General features: G+C 36.2%; 1 protein-coding gene across 18 annotated transcripts in view; it reads left to right on the forward strand.

Moving 5' to 3' along the window:
• NRXN1 (neurexin 1) overlaps positions 1-27078 on the forward strand; it is a 1117469-nt gene that overhangs the window by 361688 nt on the left and 728703 nt on the right. Inside the window, exon 4 of one of the 18 annotated variants that reach the window (XM_059942801.1) lies at positions 12873-12914. The exons of the other annotated variants lie outside the window; for them this stretch is intronic. Coding sequence (XP_059798784.1) covers positions 12873-12914 — 42 coding nt within the window. The remainder of the gene's footprint in view (positions 1-12872; positions 12915-27078) is intronic. 18 annotated transcript variants of the gene reach the window in all.

Raw genomic sequence — 27078 nt, forward strand, 5'->3', positions numbered from 1 at the left:
CTTTCCTTTGATTTTTTTTTTTTTTCATTAATGAATATTGTCTTCTTGATTAGATCTTAAGCTTCTTAATTCATTCTTTATCCTGCATGGTGCCCTTGATAGAGCTAACCACAGTACGGGTCATTAACACATACTTGATTTATTAATTATGGATATTCTTAGCTAATGCACTTCTTTTCATTTTTATTATTGCTCTGACAATAGTTCCTAAAATTCAGATTTCTTTAAGAATGGTGTGATTGAGTTCAACAACTAAAGTGTATTTGTGCCATGTTAATTTTAAACTGGAGTAACCGTAATCACAGAAGTGCTACATAGTTTCATTGGTAAATTATGAGATGATGAGATGATGTATAAATATTTTTGAGATGATGCATAAATATTGTTTGTCTACATTGCGTTAGAGTAGCTTGAGTTAACATGTTTCACTGTTGTCTCAAAAGCAATCTTTTGAGTTTATCATCACTTCACCAGCCAAATGCAAATGCTTATTTTTTCCTAATTATGCTGCTTATACAGACAAGCCAAATTTAGTTGATTTCCTGATACAGCATAAATTTAAATTCTATTTTTTCAAAAACAGTGGTAGTCTAACACAACAAATTAAGTCATTCTTGTCTATGTTTCTATTATTGACTAGTAGCCCAAAATATTGGAGCAGACTGTTAGAAGCAGATAGTATTGCCAATCAGTTTAAAAATCTATTGATTCCCACAATAGCATTTGTGGTTTATAGGACTGCTGGGCTATTTCATTTCTTTTTTCCATAGCTAGCCTTTTTTTTTTTTTTCCTAACATCTTTATTGGAGTATAATTGCTTTACAATGTTGTGTTAGTTTCTGCTGTATAACAAAATGAATCAGCTATATGCATACATATATCTCCATATCCCCTCCCTCTTGTGTCTCCCTCCCACCCTCCTTATCCCACCCCTCTAGGTGGTCGCAAAGCACCAGCTGATCTCCCTGTGTGATGCAGCTGCTTCCCACTAGCTATCTATTTTACATTTGGTGGTGTATATATGTCAGTGCTACTCTCTTACTTCATCCCAGCTTACCCTTCCCCTTCCCCGTGTCCTCAAGTCCATTCTCTATGTCTGTGTCTTTACTCCTGTCCTGCTCCTAGGTTCATCAGAACCATTTTTCTTTTTTAGATTCCATATATATGTGTTAGCATACGGTATTTGTTTTTCTCTTCCTGACTTGCTTCACTCTGTATGACAGACTCGAGGTCCATCCACCTCACTACAAATAACTCAATTTCATTTCTTTTTATGACTGAGTAATATTCCATTGTATATATGTGCCACATCTTCTTTATCTATTCATCTGTCAGTGGACACTTGGGTTGCTTCCATGTCCTGGCTATTGTAAATAGTGCTTCAATTAACATTGTGGTACATGACTCTTTTTCAATTATGGTTTTCTCAGGGTATATGCCCAGTAGTGGGATTGCTGGGTCATATGGTAGTTCTATTTTTAGTTTTTTTAAGGAACCTCCATACTCTTCTCCATAGTGGCTGTACCAATTTACATTCCCACCAACAGTGCAAGAGGGTTCCCTTTTCTCCACACCTTCTCGAGCATTTATTGTTTGTAGATTTTTTGATGATGGCCATTCTGACCAATGTGAGGTGATACCTCATTGTAGTTTTGATTTACATTTCTCTGATGATTAGTGATGTTGAGCATCTTTTCATGTGTTTGTTGGCAATCTGTATCTTCTTTGGAGAAATGTCTATTTAGGTCTTCTGCCCATTTTTGGATTGCGTTATTTGTTTTTTTGATATTGAGCTGCATGAGCTGCTTGTATATTTTGGAGATTAATCCTTTGTCAGTTGCTTCGTTTGTAAGTATTTTCTCGCATTCTGAGGGTTGTCTTTTCATCTTAGCCTTTTTTACTTCAGATTCAGCACATCTAAAATTAAACTCATTATCATTGCTCCAAACTATATCCCTCTTTCTTTATTTTCTCCTATTCATCCAAGCCAAAAACCTGCAAACCATTCTCAAGTTTTACCTGTCTCTCATCTGCCTGTATAAATAATCACAGAATTCTGCTGTTTCTTCTCCAAAATACTCTCAGATCTCTCCCCCCTTTCTCCATGCTACTACTATGGCTAGACCTGTCATTCCTTGGCTGAACCATTATTATAGCCTCCCAGCTGACCTCCCTGACTCCTACTTCACCTCTTTCCCATTTTCCACATTTAGTAAGATTCAAATGTGACTATGTCACTCCAATTTTAAAAATCATTCCTATATCTCTATGGCCTAAGAATAAACGTCAAACTCTATGGCACAGCAGAAGAAGCCTCCTTGGTTTGGCCTCGGCCTACCTAAGTCATCTGCTGTGCCTTCCTTTACCATCCCCCACTCTGCCTCATGCTCCAGCCATCCAGACAACCTGCAGTTCTTTGACAGTGCCTTCCTGTTTTAGACCTGTAGGCTTTCATTCGGGCTGTGTTCTCTAAAGAGAATGCCCTTCCCTCCATTCTACCTTTTCCTTTTCAGACCACATCTCCAAGAGTTCCTTACTCTTCTCTAAGTGCCACTGTATCTTGTATACATCTTTCTTAAGGCTTTTATTTTACATTATTATAATTAGTTATTTACCTGTCTGGTGTCTTTTCTACTAGCTGGCAGTTTTTGGAGATGGTGGTCTGTGTCTTCCTTTACCTAAAATAGACCCTGATAAATAGTAGGTGCTTAATCAATGCTGAATGGATGGGACCACTTCTTCTTCATATGCTGGTATTTTCCAACAAATCACTTTTTCTATAAAATAATTTTCTGGTTATGAATTTCCATGCAGAATAAAACTTCTGGTCTGTAATAGACATGCATTTTTAAGCATCTAACCTCAGAAATAAATAGGCAGATCTGAGAGGTAAGAGCTAGCATACTTTCTAAACTACCCTCAATTTTAATTACTGTCATTCCCTTTATTTTGTTAAGTTCTTTCAAAAGTCACATTGCCCACCCCTACTGCCTACTTTGTAACATATGCAGATATGTATAGGTTCAAGAAATACCAAGTAAGTAAACAGTTCATTTTCCAGTTTAATAAACCATAACCAAACGATGGTTGCATTATATTAGATGTGATCTAAATGTGTTGTTTTGCAAATATAATGATATGTTTGAATTATAAATACATAGTGATGCTCACAAAAGCATGTTTAGTTTAATACGTAATTTTTCACAAGAGATCTTCCATTTCAGGGGACCTCATGAAAAAGTTTCACTGAATATAACCAGCTAAAATATATTTAATAAACTTAAATGATAATAATCAAACCAGTTTTTAAATAAGTATCATGTAAACTGTACAGGATTTTATCCATAACAGCTGGGAAATTCAACTGAATACCACTTTGGCTTCATTTAGTGATTTTTCTTGAATCTCTATTAGTCGAACTATTGATATTCACATTTTACTCAAAAGAAAACTGAAATGAGGGGTAAAGAAAAACTTCAGAGTGGATGTCTGAAACACTGAATTTCCACTCTTGTTGTCTTAAGACCTCTATAACAAATTCTGTGGTCTTCCTCAAGGAATTCAAGTTCAGTTTAAAATTACCTATCAAGTTAAATAAGCATATGACTCCTCTTGACCACAGCAATTAAAGACCAAGGTAGAAGAACAAAAGCATGCCTACATTTTAATGAAGTCATTTTTTTAGATTAACCTGAGTAATTACACTGCAATTTAAAAAACAAACAAAAAATGATTCACAAGAAATTAGCACTGGACTAACTTTGAATTGTAGTTCTTATTAATGGTTGATGGTATAGCTTATAGTTGGTGGTAGTCCGAAGGAGCCAATAAGAAAACTTTAAATTGCTGTTTGAAAAGTCAAAATTATTTAAATTCCAATGATATGCTATGAATAGTCAATGGAGGTTAATCAGTGTTATAGCAAATTATGGTTACAAATGTTTTCAAAATTAATTTATCCATCATTAAGTATTATGGGTCATCATAAAGAGATTTTGTTCTCATTGATATCTACATGCATTTTATATTTTAGGTTAGGTGCTAGGTTGAATATTTACAATTAGAATAGAAAGCTGAAAACTAAAAAGAATCAGATAAAATTTAAGGGTAATACAAGATACACAAAAAGAGTTTTAAATCCTAATGAGCACATTCTGTCGGGTTTTTTCTGGTTTTTGGTTTTTGGTTTTTGGTTTTAGTTTGGTTCTTCCTGTCATGAAAACAGATGAAAAATTCTCACTTTTCTTCAAAGTTTTATTGTGCTATAGTTATCATGTGCTTACTGGGAGCTTAAATTCTCTTAGTTTAACAAAATAGCAAAAAATATTGATGGTTAAAATATACTGTTGAATTAGCAAAGCTCCACTTAACCATCAAGTATTTATTTTTATTTAAATTGCAACATCATATTGGAATACAAAAGCTTTTCCCCAAAGCCAGCATGCTTTCTTCCACAGCAAATTACACTCCAGGTTCTTACTACTGATAACATATATTTAGTTACAAAATGTGCATGCAATAAGCAAAATATGATTTGTGTGACTTAAGGCATTGTGAATATTTAATAAACTTGGTTTAATGAATATTATCAGGAGAAAGAAATGATTTGAAAATAAAAGATTGATGATATAGCATAAATCAAGAAGAATATAAGGTAATTATATCATTTTATTGTATTCAGCAACCAGAAAATCTGAATTTTAGTTATAAAAGTGGAAAAAATGGTGCATTGTTTTCTGTGCAAATAGCCACATAGATTAAAAACTAAAAGAATCTATTAAGTTTCTTATATAATATGCAGAATATAAAGTATTATTAATTTTTTCTATCATTACTTGGTTTCTGTAGCAACTTGGAAAATCTTATGCTCGAGAGAAATTCCCCAAGGTTTGTTTGCATTGTCAGGAAAAATTTTAAAAAAGAAAGAAAATAAATCTAAGTTTTGTAATAATCAGGGCTTTTTATATATGTTTCAGTTATACATTTTGAATTACGAAAAATATACTGTTAAAGCAGACAAGATCTGGATGGATGCTAAAATTAGTGGGCAAAAATTTAAGAGAAAAAGGATATTTGCATAGCCCCAAAGTGTCTTCCCCAGGGTATTTATTAACTGCAAAGGGAAAATAGTAATTTTTACAGTGGAGAAACACAGCAGACACTAGCTGAACCAAAACATCAAAGTTAAAATCACCAGTAGAGAGACACAGCAACATCATTTCCCCCCAGACATAATGCACTGAGAAGGGCATATCACTTCTGGAATATTCTTGATAAAATTCATAACCTCAATCTAATCATGAGAAGACAAATCCAATCTGAAGAACATTCTACAAAGTAAGTGATCACTACTCTCCGAGTACCAGTGTCCTTGGTTCTCCTAAGGTGACTAAGAAGACATAACCAGGTGGGAGCCTTCATTGGGTTCTGGGACAAAATAAAGATACTAGTGGAAAAACTGAATCCAAGTAAAGTCTGTAATTTGGTTAATCATATTGAACCAATGTTATTTTCTTTTGATAATTGTCCTTTGATAGTATGAGATATTAATGTTAAGTAGAGTGGAGAGCATATGGTAATTCTCTGTACTATCTTTGCAATTCTTCTGTAAGTCTAAAATTATTTCCAAATTAAAAAAAAATTCAAGTGATTTTTATATTGTGTCTTACCTTATAGTAAAAACAAAAGTCCATACCCATATCATTAAAATGTATTATAATGGAAAAATATATAGCATTAAAGATTTGGAAGAGCACTTGTAAAGTTTTCACTTGCCTTTTTTAACAATAAAGAAATACTTAGTTAATAAGAGAATATGAGGACTTCCCTGGTGGCGCAGTGGTTGGGAGTCCGCCTGCCAATGCAGGACACATGGGTTCGAGCCCTGGTCCGGGAAGATCGCACATGCCACAGAGCAACTAAGCCCGTGCGCCACAGCTACTGAGCCTGCGCTCTAGAGCCCACGAGCCGTAACTACTGAGCCCACGTGCCACAACTACTGAAGCCCGTGCGCCTAGAGCCCATGCTCCGCAACAAGAGAAGCCACTGCAATGAGAAGCCTGAGCACCTCAGTGAAGACCCAACGCAGCCAAAAATAAATAAATAAATATAATTTAAGGAAAAAAAAAAAAAAGAATGTGGTACAATTAGGAAAAAAAAAAAAAGAGAGAATATGAACAGCTTCCTACATGATTTTATGGAAAACTTGTGGAACATGCCTGATGTTTCCTCAGCTTGAACCAACATTTAGGAGTTGAGCAGAGTGAGAAAACACCTGTATTTATTCTTTAGATTTATGATGCAATACTCTTGTTAAAATTACTGCTTTCCCTTGATAAATACACTAAGATAGAATAAATTTTAAAAACAGTCAAATACAGTAAGACAATGCTGACTATAGATGTATAAAGTTGTTCTTAAAACTTTAATCTGTGTAGAACAAAATTATGTGTTGAAAATTCTAGTTCACATTATCTCTCCCTTTTGAAAGAGCCTTGAGAATTATACTAGCAGCAGCCTTTTTCGAGATAGTTCTAAACTGAGGTCTGGTTGATGCAGTGTTTTTAAGTAATTGAGAGCAAGCCAATGTGCTTTTCTGTGAAATCACTGTGTTTGTTTCTCTACCTGTAAACTGAGGTTACTCTATTAAATTTACATTGATTCTACACTGGGAAACTGTGGAGACAAATTTGATGATGAATAGGGGATGGACATTAAAAAAAAATTACTATTAGAAGAAATGCTTTATTGTATAGTAGTTTAATCAAGTGGCATTGTCATCCAGAATAATTGTCATGAAACTTGCTGTGGCTATATTGTCAAATTTCTTAGCTGTAACTAAGGGATTATTTAGCAATTGCACTATATCTCCAAGTGAGGGCAATAAATGATGATGATGGAAGCATCCTCTCAAGTTTAAAATATCATATGAAAATATAATTGATTTTTTTAACATCTTTATTGGAGTATAATTGCTTTACACTGTTGTGTTAGTTTCTGCTGTATAACAAAGTGAATCAGCTATACATATACATATATCCCCATATCTCCTCCCTCTTGCCTCTCCCTCCCACCCTCCCTATCCCACCCCTCTAGGTGGACACAAAACACCAAGCTGATCTCCTTGTGCTATGTGGCTGCTTCCCACTAGCTATCTATTTTACATTTGATAGTGTATTTATGTCCATGCCACTCTCTCACTTCGTCCCAGCTTACCCTTCCCCCTCCCCATGTCCTCAGGTCCATTCTCTGTGTCTGTGTCTCTATTCCTGTCCTGCCCCTAGGTTCTTCAGAAACTTTTTTTTTAGATTGCTCATATATGTGTTAGCATACGGTATTTGTTTTTCTCTTTCTGACTTACTTCACTCTGTATGACAGTCTCTAGGTCCATCCACCTCACTACAAATAACTCAATTTCATTTCTTTTTATGGCTGAGTAATTTTCCATTGTATATATGTGCCACATCTTCTTTATCCTTTCCTCTGTTGATGGACATTTAGGTTGCTTCCATGTCCTGGCTATTGTAAATAGTGCTGCAATGAACATTGTGGTACATGACTCTTTTTCAATTATGGTTTTCTCAGGGTATATGCCCAGTAGTGGGATTGCTGGGTCGTACGGTAGTTCTATTTTTAGTTTTTTAAGGAACCTCCATAGTGACTGTATCAATTTACATTCCCACCAACAGTGCAAGAGGGTTCCCTTTTCTCTCCAGCATTTATTGTTTGTAGATTTTTTGATGATGGCCATTCTGACCAGTGTGAGGTGATACCTCATTGTAGTTTTGATTTGCATTTCTCTAATAATTAGTGATGTTGAACATCCTTTCATGCGTTTGTTGGCAATCTGTATGTCTTCTTGGAGAAATGTCTATTTAGGTCTTCTGCCCATCTTTGGATTCGGTTGTTTGTTTTTTTGATATTGAGCTGCATGAGCTGCTTGTATATTTTGGAGATTAATCCTTTGTCGGTTGCTTCATTTGCAAATATTTTCTCCCCTTCTGAGGGTTGTCTTTTCATCTTGTTTATGGTTTCCTTTGCTGTGCAAAAGTTTTACGTTTCATTAGGTCCCATTTGTTTATTTTTGTTTTTATTTCCATTTCTCTAGGAGGTGGGTCAAAAAGGATCTTGCTGTTGATTTATGTCATAGAGTGTTCTGCCTATATTTTCCTCTAGGAGTTTTATAGTGTCCGTCCTTACATGTAGGTCTTTAATCCATTTTGACTTTATTATTGTGTATGGTGTTAGGGAGTGTTCTAATTTCATTCATTTACATGTAGCTGTCCAGTTTTCCCAGCACCACTTTAACTAATTGAAGGAGAAAAACCATATGATCAACTCAATAGATGCAGAAAAAGCTTTCAACAGAATTCAACACCTATTCATGATAAAAACCCTCCAGAAAGTAGGCATAGAGGGAACTTACCTCAACATAATAAAGGCCATATATGACAAGCCTACAGCCAACATCGTTCTCAATGGTGAAAAACTGAAACCATTTCCACTAAGATCAGGAACAAGACAAGGTTGCCCACTCTTTCCACTATTATTCAACATAGTTTTGGAAGTTTTAGCCACAGCAGTCAGAGAAGAAAAAGAAATAAAAGGAATCCAAATTGGAAAAGAAGTAAAACTCTCACTGTTTGCAGATGACATGATACTATACACAGAGAATCCTAAAGATGCTACCAGAAAACTATTAGAGCTAATCAATGAATTTGGTAAAGTAGCAGGATACAAAATTAATGCACAGAAATCTCTTACAGTCCTATACACTAATGATGAAATATCTGAAAGAGAAATTAAGGAAATACTCCCATTTACCATTGCAACAAAAAGAATAAAATACCTAGGAATAAACCTACCTAAGGAGACAAAAGACCTGTATGCAGAAAACTATAAGGCACTGATGAAAGAAATAAAAGATGATACAAACAGATGGAAAGATATACCATGTTCTTGGATTGGAAGAATCAACATTGTGAAAATGACTGTACTACCCAAAAGCAATCTACAGATTCAATGCAATTCCTGTCAAACTACCAATGACATTTTTCACAGAACTAGAACAAAAAATTTTACAATTTGTATGGAAACACAAATGACCCCAAATAGCCAAAGCAATCTTGAGAAAGAAAAATGGAGCTGGAGGAATCAGGCTCCCTGACTTCAGACTGTACTACAAAGCTACAGTAATCAAGACAGTATGGTACTGGCACAAAAACGGAAATATAGATCAATGGAACAGGATAGAAAGCCCAGAGATAAACCCACGCACATATGGTCACTTTATCTTTGATAAGGGAGGCATGAATATACAATGGAGAAAAGACAGCCTCTTCAATAAGTGGTGCTGGGATATTTGATTTTTGTTTCTATTTTTGATATTGCTCTTTATTTCTATTATAACAATGATTTCAGAAAAAAAATTAATCTTAAATCTTTCAGGGATTTTTCACAGCCTTAAACAAGATAATGTTTAATCTCCCTAATCTTGCAAAAAAAGTCAAATATCTCATCACTACTTCATTTAATAAATATCTAAGCTCTGCCATGTTCCAGGTCCCGTGACTGTCATTAGGGCACAGAGGGAGTAAGACTAGGTCTGTCTTTTAGGTGCTCACCAGCTTAGTTCACGAAACCTATTTCTTGATATTTCTCTGGGTGAGCCCTTTATCCAGACCAGCTGGCCCACACACGTATTTCCGGATGGTCACCACTCCCTCCCTTTATTTTCCTACTTAACTTCCCTTCTCCTCAGTTCCCATGCACCCTGTTACATCAGTCACCTGGAGGCCTTGCATCCCCAGACCAGCACAGTCCTCAGCAGTCTCTCTTTCTATACTGAAAAATTCCGCTTGCACTTCCTGCATGCAGCAGTCCCCATATGTTTGAATATATCATGGCCTCTCAATGAGAGTCAGCATTCCCAGCATGGGAACCATCCCTTCTTTTTCTATCTTTGCCTTTCCAGCAACAACTGTAGGGAAGCACATGGAACCAATTTTATTTTAATTTGTGGACAAGAGCATCAGTATATGAGTCCTTCCCCAAGACCCAAATATTTTTTTATCTGACCTTTCTCCTGTTTACCTCCTCCTTCCTTTCTCTCACTCCAAAGAAAACTCTTCATTAAGAAATTCCCTCCGGAAATCTCTATTTCATGCTGATATAATTCTAAAGCATGAAACCAATGATAGACATGTCCTGTGGCCAGGATGATGATAAATCCCTAGGCTCTCAAGGCTTTCCAACCTTTTTCACATCATGATGCCCAAGAAAATGATGATGTTTGAATGGTACGTTGAAGTAAATAGGAAGCTGTTTGCCCCTGGTTTACCCAGCTGCTCCAGGACAGAGGTATTGATATCATAGCATAGCTGTCCAGATTTCAATACAACCCAGCTCACTGCACTAATTAATTGTACAAGGTAACTTCGGGGGAATATTTCTTCTCAAATCCTGTGGGCAATACATTTCCTCCTCCCCAATGCATGCTATGTAGTTACTGCTTTTGTCTTAATTTCTGGAGATACTACTATTTGACTTGAGGATATCCTACAGTAGTGGTTTAATAAGTTTGTAGATTGTGAACAAGCAAACAAAAATTGTCCACACATTGACTCTATTTTTCAAGTCCTTTGAACCTTTCACTTAGCTCAAAACAAAAGAGCACTGATTAAGCAAGGGAGTGCTTGAGGCAATCACTCTGCTTCCCTGTTTTATTGTCCTACATAGCTTATAATGGGTGCTCCATGAAGACACCAACAAGACAATGAATTGACAAATCAAATATGGCCCCAGATAGCAGTAAACAGAGCCCTCAGTTGAAAGAGAAGAGGGAAATTGAGATGTTAGACACTGTGTTAACTACCAGGACTAAAATCCCATCTGCAATTCTTTGCAGTTCCCATTTTTTCCTAACAGACATCTTACTACTCAAGGATAAACTGCCATTAGGTGAATAATGTATTCTTACTTGGTTCAAGGCATTTTGTTATACCAGAGACTATATAAAATGTAAAAATTTTCTGAAAACTATGTTTTTTCTGAAAATTTTTGTATAAATAATGACAAAGATGATAGTAAACATTTTGAATGGAACATAACTAATTCTAGAATATGGTTTCAGAACTCTGGGAACTTTTAATGTAGTGCTACAGATAAGTTATATAGAGATGCAGTAATAGCTAGGAATATAAGGCTAGATTGGGATGACACTAGAGACATATACATGGAGAAGATTAGAAGGAATACAGTGTTTTAAAGAAGGAAAATATCATTTATAACCAGAGGTAACAAGGAAAGATTCTCAGACATGTTAAAATTTGAGCTGAGCAATGCAGGATGAATATGAGGGGAAAACTCAGAGCTCAGATTAGATGTACCTCAGTGTACTTCTTTTGGTTATCCCATTTATATGACATTCTATCCTCATTCTTACAAATTAGCAAAATAGCCACCAGCCCTATGAATGTATCAGTGTTTGCAGAATGCAGTTTATTTCATGCCAGTTGAAGGACATAATATTGGTTATACATGTCAATTGAAAGAAACTAAAAATATATTTCTTATTCTGTGAACATGTATAACCAATATTATGTCCTTCCAATAACTTGAAGCCCTTCATTCACCCACTGCTATTTGTAACATCTTACTAAATGTTGATAGAAGAAGCCCTCTGTTATTTTGCTTCTCTGAAGATGGCAATTATGAAATTATCCCTGGTAAATAGGAAACCATGTTGATAACATGCAATTAAGATGCATCATCAGAAATAGAAAAGTGCTGTTTACTTGACAGAGTTAAATCTCCAAAAAGGAGATAACTTGTCTTAATTCTTTCTGGACTTCTCTGTATTTCACATTTATAGGTTTTTGTTTTTGTCTTTAGAATAAAAGCACAAATTTATAAATGGTTAAAATATCCCAATTGCTTTTTTAAAAAAAATTTTATTGGGGTATAGTTAATTTACAATGTTGTGTTAGTTTTAGGTGTACAGCAAAGTGAATCTGTTATACATATACTTATATCCACTCTTTTTTAGATTATTTTCCCATATAGGCCGTTACAGTGTATTGAATGGAGTCCAATTGCTTTTGAAGAATGAAGGAATATTATGTTAAAAAAGCAAATATTTAACAAAATATTATGTTAAAAAAAGCAAATTAAAATAAAACAAAATTTGTTTTTTCGTTAGCTACTTGAAAACAAAATGAGGTCATTCTACACTAGCGACATAACCTTCTCTTTTATATACCCTCACCATGCCACCCACATACTTTCTAAACCTAGAATCTGTAAGTTCGTTAAATGCTCTTCACACACACACACACACACACACAGAAAATAAATAAATTAATAAAAATTATTGTCTTATGCTCTGGAACTTGGATACCATTTGCCTTGTTTGGCCTAGGATGCTGTGTCAGTAGATCTAAAATATTACAGCAACTATTACCATTGACACTTGAAGCAGTTCTGATTATTCTTTAAGTTGAATAATCTATTCTGAATGATATAGCTTTTAATTTTTTTATCTATGGGTGTGCTACTTATTTCCATCATTTATGACCTTTATTTTTAATTTTGTGTATATATAAAATGTTTGTGAAATTAATAATGTGCTTCACCTTTTTGTCTTTCCAAATAAATGACCTTAGCCTTAATCAACTCAAGGTTCCCTAATTGGCATCTTTTTTCCTGATTGGAAAATAAGATTTATTCAAAAGTAATGCAAAGAGAAAAGAAGTACAGGTATCCCCCATTTTTTGAAGGTTTGCTTTATACCATTTCACATGTGGGAAAGACCTACATTAGTACATGCTTTTGCTACCTGAAAAAAATCTAAAGAGGATTTTCGCTTTTACAAGAAAAGGCAAAAAGAGAAAATAGCGTCCAGCGTTTGTTTCACAGTGAACTGATATAGAGGCAAGGGCGTCCCAAGCAGGGAGAGTGGCACGGGCCAAGCTTACTCCCTGGGAACTACACTCATCGTCTCAGCATCAAGAAGCCATAGCTTTGAACTGTGTCTGTGAGCATCTGTGCTTTATCTCTTTTTATTTTGTGCATCCGTGAGCCAGATATGTCCTAAGGTGATAGCTTCTTCACTTTACACCATTTCTACTTAGGAGAGTTTTCATAGGAATGCTCTACTTTCAGATAACAGAGGAAACCTGTATAAGTTTCTAAGATGCAAGCATAATTTCAAAGTAAAATATCAGCCTTGGAAATAACCCCAATATAATAATTTATTCCACTGAAGCAGATAAGGCATATATTATCATGTCACTACCAAGTGTTGGCAAGGGCATGGAAGAAATGGAACTCTCACATACTGCTGTTGAGAATGTAAAATGGTACAACCACTTTGGAAGATTGTTTGGCAGATTCTTAAAAAGTTAAACATATGCATACCATATAATGCAGCCACCCCACTCCCCAGTATTTTTTCAAGAGAAATGAAAGCTTACTTTAGGGCAACGGCTTGTGTTTGAATGTTCATAGCCACTTTAATTGTAAGAGACAAAAACTGGAAACAGCCAAAATGTTTCCATCAACAAATGGATGGATAAACAAATTGGGATATATCCAAATAATGAAATAGTACTAAGCAATAAAAAGGAATGGACTTTTTCATTTTATTTATTTTTTATTGAAGTATAGTTGATTTACAAATTTGTGTTAATTTCTGCTGTGCAGCAAAGTGATTCAGTTATACATATACATATATTCTTTTTTTTTAATACTCTTTTCCATTACGGGTTATCATAGGATATTGAATATAGTTCCCTGTGCTCTACAGTAGGACCTTGTTGTTTATCCATTCTATATATAATAGCTTACATCTGCTAACCCCAGCCTCCCACTCCATCCCTCCCCCAACTCCCTCCCCCTTGGCAACCACCAGTCTGTTCTCTATGTCCATGATTCTGTATCTGTTTCATAGATAGGTTCATTTGTGTCATATTTTAGATTCCACATATGAGTGATATCATATGGTATTTGTCTTTCTCTTTCTGACTTACTTCACTTAGTATGATAATCTCTAGTTGTATCCATGTTGTTGCAAATGGCATATTTCATTCTTTTTCATGGCTGAGTAGTATTAAAAAGGAATTGACTTTTGATACACATAATAACATGGATGAATCTCAAAATAATTATACCAAGTGACTGTATTAGTCAGTGTTCACCAGAGAAAAAGAACCAATAGGATATAGATATAGATGTAGATGTAGATGTAGGTACAGATACAGATATATGAGACGATTTATTATGGGAATGGCTGACACAATTATAGAGACTAAGATATGTCACTGTCTGCCATCTGCAAGTTGGAGAACCAGGAAAGCTGGTGGTATAATTCAGTCTGAGTCTGAAGGCCTGAGAACCAGGAGCTCCAATGTCTAAGGGCAGGGGAAGATGGATGTACTAGCTCAAGAATAGAGAGAATTCACCCTTCCTCTGCCTTTTTGTTCTGTTTGAAGTCCTCAGTGAATGATGCCCACTCGCACTGGTGAGGGTAGGTCTTCTTTACTCAGTCTGTGGGTTCAAATGCTAATCTCTCTGGAAACGCCCTCACAGACACACCCAGAAATAAAATTTTACCAGCTATCTAGGCATCCCTTAGCCCAGTCAAGTTGACACATAAAATTAATCATCACAGTGACAAAAACCAGATTAAAAAAAACAAACAAACTATATACTATATTATCCCAATTACATTAAATTCTAGAAAATGTAACTAATATATAGTGACAGAAAGCCAATCAGTGGTTGCCTGGTGCTGGGAGGATGAGTAGAAGGGGTTACACCTTTGATAGTTTCATGGGTGTATACATATATCAAAACTTGTGAAATTATACATTTTTAATATGTAGAATTTGCTGAATGTCAACTGTATCTCAGGAAGCTGTTTTTTAAAAGAGGGAGGACATTCAGTTAATTACTGGAAATGGTTCCTTCAATAATAAAATGTAGACAGTTGAGATGTAACTGCAACTAAATAAATTAGTTCTAACTGGGATTTATCAGTTAGAAGATTGGGAATCAATAACAAGAGAGAAATCCTTTCTACTGACCTTCACATCTATTCAGAGTATTTTAAGGTATGGGAGGGCCCCCTCCTTATATCACAGATAATGTTTTAAAGTCTATTTTATTAACTAGCAGGAAAGTAGTAAACCTATTGAATCTAATGCATGAAATTAGCATAATAATTAAAGTTTGACCTTATTGTAGGTCACAAAAATTGTTTAATCTCTTTATTCATCTGTGCATATTGAGAAAGAAAGTGACCTGTGGAGATGCTAGTAAGCTAGGATCTATCAAAGCAACCATGTTATGTTAAAAGAACAAAGTTAATTATACTTTCAGTTTATCGCTTTTTTGATGCTGTAAAGGTTAACATGATTTGTTTTTTCTCTTCAAACAGCTTATATGTAAAAGAACCAAAAATTACATGAGTTTCTATTTGAAAGATAAACATCTCTTTGTCTTTTATTAAGAATTATTGTTCTGCACAAGGGGTGATAGCATTGGGCTATTTTTCTTGCAAAACAAGACTAAAATATACCTTACAATTTCAGTTTTTTTTAAGGAATATCAACTCATTTCCTATTATGTGAACCTAAAGCTTTATCTCAGCTTCAAGGGAATGTCAATGTTTATGATTTGGTTTCTAAACTCAAGACAGTTTCTGGTTGAGATGAGATGGCTAGCTTCTCTGTGCCCAGACAGTGAAGGACATTGTGCAAGTCACAATTATCTACAGACACTTTCCTGTTAAATCTTTCAAAAGAATCAAGTGCTTCGCCTCTGGTTCCATATGGTAATTCTGGGGCCAAAATTAGAGTGTTTTTACCACCAAGGAAGAGAATTAAATCCCAGTGGCTCTCCATCTATCCCCTTCACACACTTTATTATAGAATTTCTTAAGCTTTGAATTGTCAAGAGTTCAACTCTCAGCTAGAGATTTGGGATACATATTTTTGGCTCAATGGCTTATGCAAGTTTCTCTGAAAAGGGAAGCATGCTATTCTTTAGTTTGTATTAAAATTATTTTCTTTTTTAAGAGAGGGAAGAGATATATTCTGATTGGAAAATATAAAATGTAAATGGTATTTTTAGTGAATTTCAAGATTCTTTTAGCATTTAACAATTATTTAAATAATTGCTTTGTGTAACTGTGTATTTGTCATCTCTCTGCCATAACAGTTTGTAAGTTCCAAGAGAATCTGTTTGTTCATTCACCATTGCATTCCTACCCTCTGAGCACAGTGCCTAGGCCCATAGTAGGAGATCCTTAAATACTTATTTATTAAAGGGTGAATTAATAACATAAATGAACAAAAAACATTTTCAGCTTCTAAATGACGGTTTCTCCCAGAGATCACTGTCATTGAGACTTTTAAATGTATAGATTCAGCAAGCAGGATTTCAGCTATTGGGAGACAGATGCTAGATATTTCCATCCAATCAAAATAAGAAGAGTTAAAATAATAGAAATATTCTTAAATCTTTAAACTCAGAGTTATATTTTTGGATACAGAACATACCATTATAAGAATGAAATAGTCAATAGACTGCATATTGTGATATATATAGATTGTGACTGTGGGTTATATGTATGTGAATTATGCATATGCATTTGAAAATTCCATATTAACTTTTTCCAGAACCCAGAATGAGGCAGAATCACTTTAATGCACCAATTGTCACATGTCCTAAAGGAATGCAACTAATTGTGAAATTAGCCCAAGCAAAGGAGAATTAGGAAGGCAATTCTAAGCTAAGATATTGTCAAACACGTGTGTTTTTTAGTTTTCTTTCATTTTTTATTTATCTGGACTTGACTGTTTATGTTAAACTCTTACCCTTCACTGTAAAGACTCCATAACCTCAAGGTTGGAATAGGCAGTTTCTTACCAGAGATCATGGATAGGAGTTCAGTGCCTCTAAAAACAGTAGAGGTAACTGAGCTAAAAATGGAACAAAAAATCAATTTCTAGGAAGCAGAAAGGAGAGCACAAAGATTCATTTAACTGAAAGAATCAGAAATCCTCTCAAGATGCAGGAATCTAAAAGACAGAGAGATAAGAGAACAAACAGAAAAGTTGGAAAGGAGCAAGCGATTATCTAGGAAAAAAGTATTTTAGAGATACGAAAAAATACGGTGTGTGGATGGTGTTTCAGTGAACAAGAATACAGGGTGACCAGTTTAAGTCAAAGAGCGTGTTAGCAAGACTAGCCCTGGAAAACAGTGCAAGGCAGATAAAGGTATCCTCGACTTGTCTTTGCCTTCTGGCCTCCATCACCTGTATCTTGGTTTATTATCCCTTAGCATCATTTATCATGGAGTGGTTCATGGACCAGAATGATCTATCAGAATCACCTGGGTGTTTGCTAAAAAACGAGTTTTCCAGATGCCACCCGTCATCTACTGAGTGAGGATGACTGGGGATGATGTCCAAGGATCATTGGTTTTACAGTCTCTAGAAGAGTTGGATCCTCTGTAAAGTTGGGAAGTCCTGGATCTAAACCTTCCATGCCAGTGTCCTCATCTTGCCCCATCAGCTAAAATTAGGTTGAAATTTACTCTCCCACATAGAAATTTCCTTGATCAAAATTTTCACTGCTTCAAAAATGAAAGAATCAAAATTTTCTATCCAGTACCCCAAACCCTTCTACTATATTAGTTGGAGAAGTAATAGACTTATCTTGTAGGAATTCTCTACGGACAGTTCCTTCATTCTCTTGATATTTTAACCATTCATACTTCTCCTAGCTAGAATTTGAAGACAGGAAAGTGGAACACTGGGTACCTAATGGGGATATGTTTGTAACAAGATGATCATTTCTGTGTGTCTCAAAACACACTGTGTAGGTGGCCACTAACGAACTGCCTATGCAAAAATCTAACCCTGAATATAGCAGGGCAGGTGTAGTGTTCAAAATAATGAAGGCAAAATAGAACCAGCAGCTTTTCCTTGCAGATGATATACTTTTCTAACTTATGCAAGCTGTGGTAAGGACATTCTGTTTAGTTTGTAGCATTTCAGCGCCTGTTGGGAGGAATTGAAATAGACTTTATACATGGCACCCTCAGACTCTCGAAAAATATTTGCTATGTACATTATAATATCAGTACTGTCACAGAATCTGTAGGGAGTGAAAGCCTTAAGGAATAATACAAATAACAATTAGGAGGAATTGCAGTGATGGACAGACCAAACAGTTCCTTTTCTAGTCTCTGCAAGTCTAAGAAGCCTTCAGGAAGCACTTCATAAATATAATAACAGGCCTGCCTGGGGAGAGGCAGCTACTAGTGTTTGCATGTCAAGCAATTCATTTTTTAATTAATATAAAGTATCTGGGGTGGTCTTCAGATGATGCATTTGGAGAAGGAATGATGCTGTTTGGGTTCTAAATGCCATGAAAAAGAAAAATAATTTCAGAAGGAAGGGGAAACTCCTGCTCTGCATAACCTAATCATATTATGAAGGCATACTGGTGCTGTCACTCATGTTACTGTACCATAGAATTTTCCTAATGTAACAAATAGAAGACCAAACCAGCCTCTAGGGCTATGTGTATAAACAGCTGATAGGTAATTACTAGGAACCTTTAAGGCACAAGCAAGGAAAAGTGGACGCTATTAAGAATAAGCTATAGTTGAGCAATGTGATAGAGCAAAGCACTATTTACATTCGCTAAATGGAAGGAAACTAGTTTCTGAAAAAGGAGAAAGAAGTTCATGCACCTAATTTGTTTTTAGACTCAAGCAGTCCATGTTAAACTGAGGCTAGGATGAGGAAGCAATCCAGGCAACACTACAAATCAGAAAAAGGCTCAAAGATATATTTCATTGTCAGTTCTTCTGTGAACCCTCTACTGAAAGAACCTTCTCTTCCCTGATGGGTTAGGGACTTTGTCTTTGTTATCAAAGAGGCCTGAGATGCATGGATTTGCTGCTATTTGCTGAGGGAACCTAAGCCATCACCTGATATCTCTAAAACTCAGTTTACCTGTAAAATGTGGATAGTAAAAGTATTAGCATAGATGTTGGCAACAATGAGCACTAAATGATAATCACACTCGTCATAATGATTTCATACTATATAAAGAACCTTGCAACCTTATTTTAAGATAAACAAGCATGCATACACATTCAGGATTATTTTGAACTCTCTGAGGGCTGAAACTTTGTTTTCTTTTTCCCCTCAGCTTTATTGAGGTATACTTAACAAATAAAATTGTATATGTTTAAGGTGTACAGTGTGATTGGATTTGATATATGCATACATTATGAAATGATTATGACGATCAAGTTAATCAACTTATCCATCACCTCACATAGTTACCTTTTGTGTGTGTGTGTGTGATGAGATGCACTGTGTTAGCAAATTTCAAGTATACAAGACAGTATTATTATCTATAGTCACCATGCTGTACATTAGATCCTCAGAGCTTATTCATTCCATATCTTTCTCTCTCCGTATCCAACCCTCAGACCAGTGCCTAGCACCTAGTTGAGACACCATACATTTTTTTTAGATATTATCTGTTGATGAATGGACTTTTTGAGGTTCTGGTAGGTCCTGTTCCAGTATCTTGGAGGACCCTCAATGCAAGTCAGAAGCAGCCAGCCAGATACATGGTATTGGCCTGCTTCCTGTGGAGTCAAATACCACATGTTCACATTGACGTAAACCAGTGGCCAAGGGTCCTGCTCACATTTCCAAGCCTCTCACCTATTCTAACTGCAGGTTACACGTTACCCTTGCCTGAAGTTTCTTCTCCTTCCCAGATGGATTTTGATGTTCAAGGTGGGAGAACCCCACCCTCTTAAAAACCGAAACAAGTTCGTGATGCTAGGATATGACTTAGTAACAAGTCAGTCTCAATATTGTTACACTCTGTGGGGATGGAGAAGTATTTGATGCTCCGCCTAGTTGTAATGCTTTTGGGTGAAGGAAAGCAACATGGCAACTTTAAGAGGCTAGAATTTGCAGTCAGACAGACTAAGGCTTTGATCCTGCCTCTGCAATTTATTAGCTCTGTTATCTTGAATGAACATCTTAACTTCTTTTTGAACACCTTAACTTCTTAATGCCTCTGTCTCCTCATCTGTAAAATAGGGGTAATAGTACCTACAACAAAGAATGTTTGTGATAGTTAAAGGAGATGGTGTATGTAAATTGCTTAGCAGAGTACCTGGCTCTCCTAGGCTCTCCTGACCTTCCACCTTTCCAAGGGTGTAAAGTGCAGGTGTTAGGATTTGTTGAGCACTCCCTCTATACCAGGCACTATTCTAGGTGCTGGGATAAATTAAAAAACAATACAGACAAAAACTCCAGTCCTGGTGGAACAATTTTAATGATAATTCTTTTCTTTAATATAAAGTAAATTTTACACATTCATTGAATCTTCAAAACCGCCAATCTTATTAAAATGGAAACTAAATTTAGGATGAAATCAAAGCAAAATCAAGTATAAATGATGGTTATAATTGATTGTAAGATGTTAGTCAAGGCATTGACTAACTTTCAGAGGGTTAAATCTGTTGCAGACTTTTTAAAGTTGTGGATTCAGAAAAACAAAAGAAAAAGAATGAAAGCCATAATCAATTTTGATTAAAGAATAAACCACTAATTTTTCTTCAGAAAAATATATATGAATATATAATTTCCAATATACAAAAATATATCCCCAAGTAAGTTTCATATTCATAGAGGTATGTTTGGTTCTTAAATTTTAAAAGATTTCTAAGTCCTTTTAAAATTATAAAGTCCTCGATAATTTATGTCACGAAATGATTTTTAAATAAGATTTATTCCATTTATCAAACTTAACCCCAAACTATACGTCAGTATGCTGCATACTCCCCCCAAAACAGATTTTTAAGCTTCTTGGATGAAAAATAACTTACTTTTTTTTTTCAAAGGACATGTATTATCCTCCACATTCAAATAAAGTGGGTCAGGTAATAGGCCTATCAAATAGACATGCAGGAGAAAATATACAGATTAAACATAATGAAGCCCTTTGTAATGGGTAAATGTAAGAAGTGTCCAGCAAAATGAAAAATAGTTTACTACATCAAAAACTGTACATGGAAAAAAAAAAGAAAAACAAAAAACAAAAAAAAAAAACTGTACATGGCAAAAGAACAATTGTTTATACATCCATTTACAGTATAATGGAATCTTGAAGCAATGTGTTGTTGATGCATTTAGCATTTGCCCTTGTTGATGGAACCAGAGAGCCATATCTCATGCCATCCTGTATGTGCGTGACATATAAATGGTAAGAGAAATGGAGGACTGGGGAAAGGCCAAGAGTACTGAAGCTGGGGCTTCCCTGGTGGCGCAGTGGTTGAGAGTCCGCCTGCCAATGCAGGGGACACGGGTTCGAGCCCTGGTCTGGGAAGATCCCACATGCCGCGGAGCGACTGGGCCCGTGAGCCACAGCCGCTGAGCCTGCGCGTCTGGAGCCTGTGCTCCGCAACAAGAGAGGCCGCGATAGTGAGAGGCCCGCGCACCGCGATGAAGAGTGGCCCCCACTTGCCGCAACTGGAGGGAGCCCTTGAACAGAGGCGAAGACCCAGCACAGCCAAAAATAAATATAAATAAATAAATAAAAAAAAAAAAAAAAAAAAAAGAGTACTGAAGCTGAGTGGTGAAGAGAGGCAAGCAGATACTTCCTGCCACTGCCTTCCCTAATCATCTACCTGAAGGTATCTTCTGAGTTTATGGTTCATTCTTCATCTCTTGCTTGCCTACAGTGTAAAACGGACTGTTACAAGTGTTATGCTGTGATATATGTTGGATAGTATGAAATGATACATCCTGCGCTCAGGAAGCTCACACAATTCTAAAAAGAAGTAAGAGAGCTTTTCAGAATTGGGCAGCGTATGGTTATTCAGGGGATAAAAGGAAGCACTTTTACTAGTGTGACTAAAGAGGAGGTGATGTTAACTCTGGACCTGGATGACACTGAGGGAGCAGCTGAGATACTGAGGATGAGATACTGAGTTACTGAGATACTGAGGATGGCAGAGAGGGGGCAGCAGCAGAGGCTCAGAAACAGGAGCGTGATGAGGCTATAGAGACAACAGGGAAAGGAGTGGGGAGGAACTTCCAAAGAGTCAATGCTTGTGAATGATGCTGGCAGAATAGCTGCCAGGAAATGGAAGTGGAGTGCAAAAGTGAGATTTATATTTCTAGAAGACATTTTCAGTAAGAATAATTGAGATAATTTTTCTTCCCATGACATAATTGTGCCCTCCAGGAAACAAAAACAGTGAATACACTTCCAGCAAGTTAAGAACTTTGGGTTTGTACTTAAATGATCTGTGTTTGTGTCCTGGTTTGAGGATTACCAAGAAGTTAGGTCATTCTTCCTTCTAAAGTGAAGATACACCCACCTGCTCTTACCTCAACTATGGTTGTTTTGAGGTTGAATCAAATGGATAAGGTGTGAATGCTTTCTGGACCCTGCGATGAAAGTGTAGGGTTTATTATACTATAAGGTAAAATAAAGTAAAATGAAGATTCGGGCTAAGCACCTGCACAGTGAGCCAAAACAAAAGCAGCAAACAACAGAAATGAAAGAAAGACTAAGACTTGCTGAAAGCATTCTGATGGAAAAGGTAGTCATTCTTGTATCTTTATTCAGAAGCTAATTACGCAGTGTAAAAGCCGTTCTTAAGTGTGGAGAACGAGTCTCCCGTCTACTTGCTAATTTACTGTCATCTGAGATGTGGCTGCAGTTCATTGTGATGATATAGAAGAGGAAATCCAATAACATGGTTTACTAGTCCTGGTTCTACCACTTAGGGCTTCAGTAAACTCTACAGCCTCTTTCTTTCTGTCTCAATTGGGGATAATAATAGGTCGGAGCTGTTGTATGGGTCAACAGATTATCCTTGTGATTTAAAGGAAGATGAGAATTTCAAGTGTAAAACAGTTAAAAAGACATTCAGTTTCTTTTTTTGTTTGTTTGTTTTTGAGGGCAGAACACAGAACACTTATCTCATGTCTATCCTCCAGTCCGGGCTGAGCCCCAGTCAATAGGAAGCAGAGACATCCACCAACTTCTCAAGAGAAGGAAAGGGCTTTACAACTCCACGTCTGACCGTCTATCACTAAGAACAACACCAATCATTTAAGAACTGACTATCATAAGTGTGGCATCCCTGGGGAGGCTACTGACTAAACAAAAAATAAAGATCCCTGTCCTGTGTCACATTCCACTGTGGGAGATCGAACAACAAATATTTAAGCATAAGTAATTACATAACTATATATATTAGGAAGTATGTAAGTTCAATGGAGAAAAATAAAGCAGGGCAAGGGAAGGTAAAGTGTGGGTGATATTGGGACAAAGATTAGAAAGAGGTGAGAGAGCAAGCAATATGGATATCTGGAAGAACATACCAGAGGAAAGAGCCAGTGGAAGGCAGTGATCTAGTGAACTGCCTGGCTTGTTAAAGAATCAGTGGGTTAGTGGTTGTGGCTGGAGCACAGTGGGGGCCTGGGTGGTACTGAAGGTGAGCTCACAGACGTAAGGGTGGAATCAGATTGTGTAGTTTTGGCCATTCTAAGGACTTAGGCTTTTATTCAGAGAGATGGGAAGCTGCGAGGGGTTTTGTTGTTGTTTTATGTCTCTGAAATTTTTAATGCAATAGGAAAATGCCCATGTCATGTTCAATGGGGAAAGAAAGATACAAAACTAACATACGATATTAACAGTGTTTATTTCTCAATGGATATTGGTACTTTCTCTTCCATTTAATTTCTTTATCTTCCAAAAAAAGAACAAATGCTCTAGGATAGCCTTATTATTTTTTAAACTAATGAATTAATTGTAATGGTGGCATCTCTGATAACGAAGATTTTTTTTTTTAATTCAGATGCATGACTTTTTTTTTTCTTTTTTCTTTTTTTTTAAATTTGTTTATTTTATTTATTTATGGCTGTGTTGGATCTTCGTTTCTGTGCGAGGGCTTTCTCCAGTTGTGGCAAGCGGGGGCCACTCTTCATCGCGCTGCGTGGGGCTCTCACTATCGCGGCCTCTTTTGTTGCGGAGCACAGGCTCCAGACGCACAGGCTCAGTAATTGTGGCTCACGGGCCCAGTTGTTCCACGGCATGTGGGATCCTCCCAGACCAGGGCTCGAACCTGTGTCCCCTGCATTGGCAGGCAGATTCTCAACCACTGTGCCACCAGGGAAGCCCAAACGAATATATTTTGTCTCAAGTGTGAGATGATATTCGTGCTGAGAATTTTTTTTTCTTAGTAAATTGTTACTTTGTTCAAGTAGCCCTTGAGCTTGGGTGGTATGGTGGGGACCTGGGGGCTGTGGGGTAGATTGTCCATTAATTAATTAATGGTGATTAGTGTATAAACACAGAGAAGTCCTGTCGTGTCAGTTATGAATAGCCAAGAGAGGCAGGGTAGGCTACTGAGTATAGTTAACCATGCATTTGTAAATAAAATAAATATTTACTTAGATGATAGATTAATTTCACTTCCCACTTGCTAACCTCAGTACCTTAAATGGAGCAAAAAACTATGAGCAGTGGAGAAAATTGATACTTCTAGAACTCTATAAACTCCTGTTTCTCTTAATATGTACTTTATTTATTTTGTCCTTAGCTTGTGACTTTGTCAGATCATTTTCATGACTTCTGGCTGCACCTGTTCTAGTACAGATTGAGCTGTTCTTTAGAATGTAGGTGCTACTTACTCTTTTAATTAACACCTCTTCTGCTTCTAATTCAAAAAGGCTACTTAATTTCTCATGGATGGGATTTCAGCCAAAGAGTGACATGATTCAACTTTAAGTTTTAAAAGGATCATTTTGATTTCTTTTGGAGGAGGGAGGCAGGGAAGAGTAGACTCAGGGATACCAGTTTGGGGGTTATTTCAGAAGTCACCAGACACTGGTGACTCAGACAAGGGTGGCAGCAGTGAAAACGATAAGTGTTTAGATTCTGGGTTTATTCTGGTGGTAGAGCTGATAGATTTGTAATGATTTTACCCAAGGTCTCTGAAGCCTAGTGGTCAATACCTTCCCATTTATTTCTATCGGTAATTAGATTGAAAAGTGGTTCAAGTTTAATTTCACATTTATATGTCAGTTTACCCTTAAATAATCACTGGTTTAAGAATTCCTTTTCTTTTTTCTCCTTTGTTATCTTCTACTCTTGAGTATTTTTCATTGTATAAGACATTTACATGTAATATCAAAAAGAAGTGTCAATATATACTACAAAGTTAAAGTGATATATATCAGCTATATTTATGTGGTGGGTAAGTGAGTGATGACGTCCTAGCTTTCAAAGTCCCAAAGTTCTAGTTCTCTTCTATCCTGTTTCTTTCTCCTGCTCTCCTAAAACAAAAACAAAAGTAAAAACCAAAAACAACTGTTCTCCATTCATAGGTATTTTGTTCCCAACAAGATGCCTAGATATAGCTCTTAAACTAAGTTATACTGGCAAAGCTTTTTAGCTATTAGCAAATATTTTTCAGTTCAGTTTAAATGTTATTTTACATCCAAACAAGCACTACAACCTTATCAGGCTGGACTGGTTCAGGTTTTGTTTATCAGAGCATCTCTAAACACATCCTGATAGAAAAGCATATATTCTTATCCCTAAGTTGTAGGCTACAACAAATCTGGGTTCCAGAAGCAGTTGTTTTGGTAATATGGAAAGAGTTGTTTGAAAGGCAAATAAAAATGCATCAGATGAAGTTCTTCTTGATTCTTTATTAATGCTTGAAAAAAAAAGGTTATTATTTTCTTCTGAAAGAGAAAAGAGGAGAAGGAAATAGAAGAAAAATAAAGAGGGAAAAGAGAACTATATCTTTTTCTAATGCTTGCTACTTTCCGAAAGAAAAATATAAATAAAACTAGTCAGTCCAATTTGCAATTTAGTCATACTCAGTTAACTGTTTTTCTTAACCTGGCCAAACCACCACATATCAAACAATCCCAGCTTTCCAAACATTCTATTTTACATCATGATCTGACGTTTTTCCCAGGTTGCAAAGGACTTAAATTAATTTGACCTTTCTTGCTCTTTTGTTCCTTGCTCTCTTTCCCCACATCCACTTGGTCACACAGTGTGAAATGGATAATAATTTTTGTTTGAGCATCATTTGAACCTCTGTGTGGAGTAACCCTATTGGCTACTGATTAGATAGGAAGATGAAAAAGCCAGAAGGGAAGAAAGGGAGTAGGAGATTGTGTGCCTCAGCTGCAGCCATTATGTCACAAAGGAAAAGGAAGGAAACAAAAGAGGCAGGTGGAGAAGACAGTGATGACAGCTGGGTTCGAAACTGAACGTTTTTCCAACCGAATGAATCTTACACTATCCACGACGCAGTAGGAGAGCAGGACAGTCTGATCACGTGGTTAACATATTTACTTAAAATCCAAATTGTGGTATACTAATACTTTAAGTATTTATATGTAAATCAAGGTTAACTTGAACGTCTCTATATTATTTATGTGTAAATTTAAAATTCAGCTTCCCTGCCTCTTTTCCCAATAGAAATGTGACCTCAGCAACTTCATGGAGATAAATAGATTGAGAATGAGCCATAAGCTGCAGCCATTTAGATATGGGAGTTAATTAAATATGAGTGGGAATCAACATGAGGAAATGGATGTAAAGGAAAAAGGGGACATAAAAACTTTAAAGAACAATAAAAAGAGGAGGAATTAAAAACAGAAAAGAGAAAGAACAGTCAGACACAATGAGAGATGGTCATGATCATAAGCCATCAGGAAAATGCAAATTAAAGCCACGATGAGATACCCCCACTGAGATGGCTGTAATCAGAAAGACAGATAATAATGAGTATTGGGGAAGATAAGGAGAAGTTGGAATGCTCACATATTGTTGATGGTAATGTAAAACTTTGGAAAACTGGCAGTTTCCTAAAATGTTAAACATAGGTTTAACACATGACTCAATAATTCCACTCCTAGGTACCTACTCAAGAGAAATAAAAACATGGCCACACAAAAACTTGTACATAGATGTTCATAGCATAGCAGCATTATT

This window comes from Balaenoptera ricei, chromosome 13, assembly GCF_028023285.1.
Source record: "Balaenoptera ricei isolate mBalRic1 chromosome 13, mBalRic1.hap2, whole genome shotgun sequence".
Taxonomy (NCBI): Eukaryota; Metazoa; Chordata; class Mammalia; order Artiodactyla; family Balaenopteridae; genus Balaenoptera; species Balaenoptera ricei.